Raw genomic sequence first — 8,544 nt, 5'->3', positions numbered from 1 at the left:
TTTTAACTAAATATCACAAAGATGTCTACTCTTGAATCATTTTTTCTCTTTTAGTTCCTTAAACCCGTAAGGCATTCAATCTGCAGATCTTCTACAACTGAGAGAAAGTCTTCAAATGCTCATTCAGTGCACTTTGATGAAGACACAGTGCTGGGCGGTGGATAAAGAACCTTCATAGAAAACATCTGCCCAGAGACAGATGAGGGACCTCAGCTCCAGTGCTGATTGGTTCCTTTCCCAGGAACTCTCCGACCCTACCCTGCGTGGAGGCTTTCTCAGGTTTTTATTCTCTGAAGTGGCTACATTGGAGTCATCATATGGAGCGGGGTTCACTGCCATTACTTCTTCCTTTGTTCTCGATTACGTCTGGGGAGCCGGCTCTGCGGACCCCGGGAGGCCTGTGGACAGCAGCTGCGCTGGTGGCGCTGGTGGCGCTGGTGGTGCTCGGTGCCCCAGTGGCCGAGGGCACAGACTCCCCAGGTGAGTCCAGGGCAGCTGCTCCCCAGAGCCACCAGCCTGGGAACCGGCTCTGAGGGACCCTGGGGCTGGGCGTGGGGTGACTATTACCTGAGAACACAGTCTTTTGTCCCACATTTCCTCTCTTTGGGAAAGAGCTGTTACATTTTCATTTACGCCTTCTAATGACAAGGCGGGGACAAAAGCCATCTCACTGGCTCAAACCTGGGGCTGTCATAGGGGAGGGAGGGGACAGTGTGCACCTGCTAGGGACAGGGAACGGGGTTACTTCTGAAGACAAGACTTCCTCTCAAGAGCAGCAGGATGCCTCCTTCCAGGGTCACCCGGACCCGTGTGGACTACACCCCAAGGGGCTCTGAGGCGGGAATGTGGGGCAGTCGTGGCCGCGGGTGTCAGGCTGGAGGAGAGGACTCCGCGTCCCTGAGCCTGGGTGGGTCTGAGAGAAGCTGGCTGCTGACCAGACACCAGGCTACTCCAGTGTCACTATATATGGTCAAATAGAAGCTGGGTGGGTTTGGTCCTGAGTTGATGGTGGGCTGAATTTAGGAGAAAGGGGAATAACATACCGGGAAACCATTTATTTCAGACACAGGACTGTATCTTCATATAAATTCTGTCAATCTCCCTACACCCCGTGTGTAGGTCTCATGGTCTTTTTACACAATCGCAGGTCTGCTGTGGATGCTCTGAGCATCCCGTCCCAGCCGGTAACGGGCACCGCGTAACTGGAATCTGATTCGTTTACTCCGAAAGCCTGTGCTTCCCACGAACAGCGTCCCTTCTGGGGGGGGCGGTGTGGGTCCCCCGGCCCCCCGCGGGCACAGGCCTCAGGTGGAGCAGGCGCAGTGCTGCCCTTGCGCCTCCTGCTCCCCTCGCGCTGCCCGGCGCCCCTGTGTGGACACTCGTGTCGGAGGTCCCGGGGGTCCGTGGAAAGTGGGTTTCACGTGAGGCCGTCTGGGTGGCTCTCAGGACGGGGTGGATGTGAAGTCACAGGACTGCGGTCCCTGAGCGTGGTCAGGCTCAGGCAGGGTCCCAGGTCCGGGGACACTCCCTCCCTCCCTGAGGCAGCTCCGGGAGCCCGGCCGGGGGGGGGGGGGGGGGGGGGGGGGGGGGAGCCGGTGTCCGGGGTTGGAGCGGGAGGCCGGGGCGGGCGGGCGGAGCCTGGGTCGGGCCGGGCCCCGCGGGGCTGTGCGGGGCTGTGCGGGGCTGTGCGGCTGGGCCTGACCGGGCGCCGTCCCGCAGAGGACTTCGTGCTCCAGTTCAAGGGCCAGTGCTACTACACCAACGGGACGCAGCGCGTGCGGCACGTGGTCAGATACATCTACAACCAGGAGGAGCACTTGCGCTTCGACAGCGACGTGGGCAAGTTCCTGGCGGTGACCGAGCTGGGGCGGCCGGACGCCGAGTACTTCAACGGGCAGAAGGACGTCCTGGAGCAGACGCGGGCCGAGGTGGACACGGTGTGCAGAAACAACTACGGGAACGAGGTCCTCACGACCTTGCAGCGGCGAGGTGAGCGCCCCGGCCCACCCGGGGCGGGGAATCTCCGTGCCCGGAGGGCGGCCTCTGGGACCCGAGCCGCGGCCCCAGAGCAGGGAGCGTCGGGGTTGGAGGGCGGACGCCGGGCCGGACCGGGGGCAGAACCGGGATGGACCAGGCAGCCGGCCCAGGTCCCGCCAGCCCCCGCCGCCTGCTCCTCCACCCACTCTGCTCCGCCCGCCTCGCGCGTGGCGTGTTTGCTTCCTCGTCTCCCCTTTGCCCGAGCTGCCCGGCGCCCCGCGTGCCCCCTGCCCCTGCCCCGGTGCGCGGTGAGCCCAGCCAGGCCCGTCTCAGATCACCTACTGCAGGGTGGGTTCGGGGCCTCCGCGGCCGCCATCAGGTCCCCGCGCACACGTGCTAACATGTCACAGTTGTGACGTGTTGTTTTAACTTTTTGGTCTCAAATTATCATTAATCTCAATTCAGTTTTCCTCAGTGGCCGTCACTAGTCCTGGAGCTCTGTGAGGCAGGGCTGTCATTTATGGGTGTGCCTGGTGCCGACCCAGTGACTAGCGCAGGGTGAGCTCACTGAACCTCTGTGAGTGATGAACAAGTTCCCAGCTGCCCTGCACGGGGCTCAGTAGAAAACAGAAGGGTAAGTAGGGCCTTAAAAACAGACTATTGTTTTGTTCTATTTTGCTTAATGCATTGAAGTAAACTCTTCTTGACTTGGATCTTAACTCAGAAGTTGTGATTGCAAAGTTGGAAGAAAAAAGTGTTCACTAAAAGCAAAAGCAGCACTTCAATGTGCTATAAAGCAGAATTTCAGTTGAGCTTAGAAAAGCTCAACTAATGGCGTAATAGAGCTGAAGTTTTGAATAAATTGATGCTATTAAATTACTGAATAAAAATTGTTTCAGGTTTCTTTTGACTCAGACCCTGCCTATCTATACATGTTCAAATAACTCTCTTGCCTTCTGACCCACATCCTAGTAACACCAAGTACTTACATTTTTGCTACTTCAGGTCATTTTCATAAAAATTATTCTAACATTTCCCTCTTGGACTCGTGCCCTTTATTTTTATTCCCAATCTGTCTAAGCTGACAGATTTTAGCCCGTCTCCAGGAAGGAGAACCTGACAAGTGTTAGTCTAAGCTGAAAGTGTGATTCCCCCAGGTGATGGCTCCCGGTGCCATACAATGGGGACGCTGGGACTCCCGCTGACCTCAGCAAGTCCCACTGACCTACATGTCCACTTTGCATTCTTGTTAACCCAGGACCACCCCTGCAAGAATCTCAGAATATTTTCTACAGAGAACGTACATAGAAATAATATCTGAGTTAGAACAAAGATGTAATTCTTAATAGTAAGGGGATGGAGAAGGGTAGGCTGCTAGTAATTCAATTCACTTGAATGTTAAAAGAAAATTAGGGAAAAAAGAAGATAACATATTATCAAATAGATGAAACACACCTGAACTATTTAGCATAGTTCCACACTATGGGGAAAAGGGAGATGCAGTAAAAAGGCTGGAGAGGTAAAGGATAAGCTGTACATATAGGTCGGGAGGGGTGTGTCGTATTTGAGCACGTGTGGCGATCTGAGAAGATAAAGGAGCTGAGACCTGGGCAAATGTGACGTTGATCAGTGTTGCTTGTTTTCAGGCTTCTCTTTCTTTTCCTTCAAAAAATTACAGACTTTGAAATAACGTTTGTTTTTCATCTCTTACTAGATTGCAAATTCTATAGGGGTAGGGACCCTGGTCTGTTGTTTTTCTTTCTATTACTAGTGCTTGTTCTATTTGTATTTGTTCAGTAAATGAATAAAAATATAGGTGGCATATACAATGTGGACATGGACATTTATGTATTTAATAATATAAGTTCAATGGGGAGGTTACCACGTCTGAGCTGAGGTGGGGCTAAAAGCTGAGAGCTGCTTTGTGGGTGACACGTGCTCTCACTGTTAACCTCGGTCGGTATCAGCCGCTGAGAATGATAGAAAACGGGCCGAGAAACACTGCTTTGGAGGAAGGATGTGATGGTCACTGCTGTCCCACTTTGTTGGACACAGAAATGTCTTTACGTTCTTAATTCTCAGTCCACGTTACTGTTCGTGGAGCCTCTTCCAGTGTTGATGGTCTCATGGCCAGCAGGGGACTCAAACGGATGTATTTTCTCTCTTGTGGGGAAGCAGCGGGACCAACAGAAAACAGTGACACTGTCCTGGCGTGAGTCACCAGAGCTGATCCTGATGGTCACCTGCAATAGGTATGGGGGAAAAGAAGTCCTCCTGGCTCATAATATTTATTTATTGATTGATCCTCACCTGAGGATATTTTTTCCATTCATTTTTAGAGAGAATGGAAGGATGGGGGAGGGAGAGAGAGAGAAACATCCATGTGAGAAACACACACACATCAATTGGTTCCCTCCCCCACACACCTTTACCAGGGCCTGGGATTGAACCTGCAACCTAGGTATGTGCCCTTGACTGGGAACCAAACCCGCAACCCTTTGGTCTGCGGGATGATGGTCTAACTACTGAGTCACTCTGGCCAGGGCTATTATATTTATTTTTAAAAATATTATGAATATTGTCCTGTAAAATATAGCAATTTAAAATTTGACAGGGCTTAATTTTTATCAATTGGTATCAACAGAATAACTCCCCATAAAATGATTACTGTTAACTCTTGAGACTGAAAAGTAAACTGACTGTTTATTCGAGCTAATAAAATGGCCCAGCTCGGATCCTCGTCCCAGACTTGGAATCCAGGGACCTTTCTGCTCTGGTGCAGGAGGACTCTCCCCATGGGGACACTTACTGTGTGGTCTCACATCTCATTCTGTCTTTCCCTGTCACTCCCCCCAGTGGAACCCACAGTGACCATCTCCCCCACCAAGACAGAGGCTCTAAACCACCACAACATGCTGGTCTGCTCGGTGACGGGTTTCTACCCAGGCCAGGTCCAAGTTCGGTGGTTCCGGAACAACCAGGAGGAGACAGCCGGCGTCGTGTCCACCCCCCTCATCAGGAATGGGGACTGGACCTTCCAGATCATGGTGATGCTGGAGATGACCCCCCAGCGAGGAGACGTCTACACCTGCCACGTGGAGCACCCCAGCCTCCAGGGCCCCATCACAGTGGAGTGGCGTAAGGGGCAGTGTATTTCCTTCACCTTGGGCCCCCCAGAGAGAGGGCAAGCAGCTTCCCCTGCCCCCTCCCATCTCATCCCTGTCCCTGGTGTCACTGCTGAGCTGGACATCGCAGGACACTAGAGCCCCTCTTGTGTCCCGGCAGGGGCATCAGCAGGTTCCTGACCCAGACACTGGGGCGGTCCCTCCGCACACCAGGCCCGGGACCCTGAGAGCTCTGGAGGGCTGACTGTTGCAGCTGGTGCCTGGGTCTGAGGGTCAAGGCTAAAGGTGTGTCTCAGGGACAGGGGTCCACTTCCCCCCTGTCACCCACCCGCAGTGTCCCCTAGGCTGGTCCCTCCCCTAGGGGTGGTCAGAATGGAGAACCGGGTGCCCCTGCACCTCAGACTGGACTTCAGGCTTCCAGAGGGACATGGGTGTGGGGCACACGCTGACCCTGGGCTCCGCTCCCCAGGGGCACAGTCGGAGTCTGCCCAGAGCAAGATGCTGAGTGGCATCGGGGGCCTCGTGCTGGGGCTGATCTTCCTGGGCCTGGGCCTTGTCGTCCGTCGCAGGAGACAGAAGGGTGAGGAACTCGGAAATGGGGAAGGTGGGCTGTCACTGAGACCCTCTGCTGAGGGAGGGCTCTGCTTCTCCCTGTAACTTGACCTCCTGACCTGGAAGGAAGGGTCTGGGCAGGTGGTGGGAGGAGACAGAAAGGCCGAGGGGCGGACTTTGGGTTTTACTGGTTGAGAGGTAGCCCTGGCACAGAAGGGACTGGTGGAGAGTGTCCCAGGACCTTTGCAGTTCATCACTGCCTCACTGGCCCCTTTCTGGAAGCTTCTTTTAAGAAGGTCAGAGCACTGGCTTCCCCTCCTTCTGGTGTCAGGTTCGTGCATTTGGGCGATTGTAGCTTAGGGCAGTTAAGGCCTTGTGGCCGCTGGGTAGGAGGAAATAAATGTCTAGTCAAGTAGCTTATCTCATTTCCCTGGGGGTGGGGCGGGCCTGGCTGCTGTGTACTGAGACCTTTCTCTGTGCACCTTCCTTTCGTAGGATCTCCGGGGCCACCACCTGCAGGTACTGTCTCTGCTCTGGTTCGGGGGGGTTAGGGGAGGTAAAAGAGGGAGGGGCATGAGGTGAGGGTATCTGGTCACAAAGGTCTCTTCATGGCCTGATCCCTGCCACGGGGTAAGGGTTAGGGGAGAAGTGCACCCAGTTTCTATAGGAGGCTCCGGGGCTGTTATCCAGAACCAGGCTTAACTTTGGTGGCATCTTTGTGTGAAACTTGGAGCTAGAGCCACGTCTTGGGTGTTTGACACGGGGATGATGCCCACTTCGTGCCCCGTGTTGGTGGCTCCTGCCTGTGGGCGTTTATAAGGGACTGAAAGAGACTGCTAGTGGTGGAAGGAAGGTTAGTTCCCATTAAATTTGCTGAGAAGGTTGAAAGGCTCATGTCTCCCCAAGGGATAGCAGCTGTTCCTCTGCTCCTGCGTGGGTGCGTGGAGCTGAGGTGCGGGTCCTTTTTGGATGCTTTCACTTTAACACAGATACTGGGGGAGGTGATGATATGCCCTGGACCTCAGCTTTCTGTTTGATGCTGCCGGACCGAGAGTAGGGCCCAGGGCACGCCCCTCAGGGTGCCGTGCTGATCACTCTCTCTCCCACAGGGCTCCTGCGCTGACCCGAGGGTGCTTTCCTTGTGCTCGGTTTTCACTCTCCTGAAATGCGGGCCTGTCCTTGCCCAGAGTTCCAGCTGCCTGGCAGCCTGTCCATCCCTGAGATCAGAGTCCCCCAGTGACTCTGACCGTCCTCAGGTCACCCCCTGCGACCCCACCCCAAGGATATGGATGTGACCACGATGCTGCCTGTCCCTGTCAAGGCGTTTCTCTGTTTCCATCCCCCCCCCCCCCCAACAAACTGCTCAAGAGAAGCACATTGAAATCAAGTACCTGCCTACAGAGCTTTTTATCATAATTAAACACATTATGAGTTATTGGTATCCTGAACCTCCTTAAATGAGCAGAGGCAGGAAACCAGTGCAGAATGAAAGGGACACATGCTGAGGTGACCCGGCCAGACTAGGATCAGAGGAGGGGTTTTTCCTTGAAAGAAGACTAGAAAGAAACACCTTGGGGTGCCATGTAAGGGTGGGAAGAGGAGACAAAATCATTTCAGTTGTAACGTCCTTCATGGTTCTTTAGTATTGATGCTGAGGGCGAGGCCGCAGTGTGCACTGGCCTCTTCCAGGTCGGTGAGCAGTCTATGGATGAGTGTGGCGGTGAGCAGTCTGTAGGTGAGCGTGGCGGTGAGCGGTCTGTAGGTGAGCGTGGTGTCTGTAGGCGAGCGTGGTGTCGGTAGGCGAGCGTGGTGTCTGTAGATGAACGTGGTGTCTGTAGGCAAGCGTGATGTCTGTAGGTGAGCGTGGTGTCTGTAGGTGAGCGTGGCGGTGAGCAGTCTGTAGGCGAGCGTGGTGTCTGTAGGCGAGCGTGGTGTCTGTAGGTGAGCGTGGTGTCTGTAGGTGAGCGTGGTGTCTGTAGGTGAGCGTGGTGTCTGTAGGTGAGCGTGGTGTCTGTAGGCGAGCGTGGCGTCTGTAGGCAAGCGTGGCGGTGAGCGGTCTGTAGGCGAGCGTGGTGTCGGTAGGCGAGCGTGGTGTCTGTAGATGAGCGTGGTGTCTGTAGATGAACGTGGTGTCTGTAGGCAAGCGTGATGTCTGTAGGTGAGCGTGGTGTCTGTAGGTGAGCGTGGCGGTGAGCAGTCTGTAGGCGAGCGTGGTGTCTGTAGATGAATGTGGTGTCTGTAGATGAACGTGGTGTCTGTAGATGAACGTGGTGTCTGTAGATGAACGTGGTGTCTGTAGGCGAGCGTGGTGTCTGTAGATGAACGTGGTGTCTGTAGATGAACGTGGTGTCTGTAGGCGAGTGCGGTGTCTGTAGATGAGCGTGGTGTCTGTAGGCAAGCATGGTGGCGAGTGGTCTGTAGATGAGCGTGGCGGTGAGCAGCCTATAGATGAGCGTGGCGGTGAGCAGTCTGTAGGCGAGCGTGGCCGTGAGCAGTCTGTAGGTGAGTGTGGTGTCTGTAGGTGAGCATGGCCGTGAGCAGTCTGTAGGTGAGTGTGGCGGTGAGCAGCCTGTAGGTGAGCGTGGTGTCTGTAGGCGAGTGTGGCGGTGAGGGGTCTGTAGGTGAGTGTGGTGGAAGTGCTTGCTGACTGACACAGGGCACGATGTTTCACATATTTTCTGGCAAGTCTTGTTGGCCGACATCAATTTTTATTTTTGAGAAAGTATAATTAGCCGTCAAAGAACTGCTAATTGGGTTTTACCTGATAGAAACCTAACACAAATTTATTTTGCTCATGTTACAAGTAAACCTAGGGTCAACTTGATTTCAGAAGACAATAGATCCAGATATTCAATGAGGTCTCTCTGTTTCTATTTTAGCGCTATCTGTG

The 8,544-nt window shown here is 54.3% G+C and overlaps 1 protein-coding gene across 1 annotated transcript; it reads left to right on the top strand.

Annotated features, from left to right (window-relative positions):
- Window positions 1-284: 284 nt before the first annotated feature.
- LOC118620976 (SLA class II histocompatibility antigen, DQ haplotype C beta chain-like) lies at window positions 285-7,185 on the top strand. The gene is made up of 6 exons (XM_036248106.1): window positions 285-480; window positions 1,720-1,989; window positions 4,834-5,115; window positions 5,572-5,682; window positions 6,150-6,173; window positions 6,764-7,185. The coding sequence occupies exons 1-6, from the start codon at window positions 318-320 to the stop codon at window positions 6,775-6,777; spliced, it is 864 nt and encodes a 287-aa protein (XP_036103999.1). The 5' UTR covers window positions 285-317; the 3' UTR covers window positions 6,778-7,185.
- Window positions 7,186-8,544: the final 1,359 nt, after the last annotated feature.

Source organism: Molossus molossus, unplaced genomic scaffold (genome assembly GCF_014108415.1).
Source record: "Molossus molossus isolate mMolMol1 unplaced genomic scaffold, mMolMol1.p scaffold_m16_p_8, whole genome shotgun sequence".
Lineage (NCBI taxonomy): Eukaryota > Metazoa > Chordata > Mammalia > Chiroptera > Molossidae > Molossus > Molossus molossus.
This window is presented reverse-complemented; position numbering and strand designations above follow the sequence as displayed.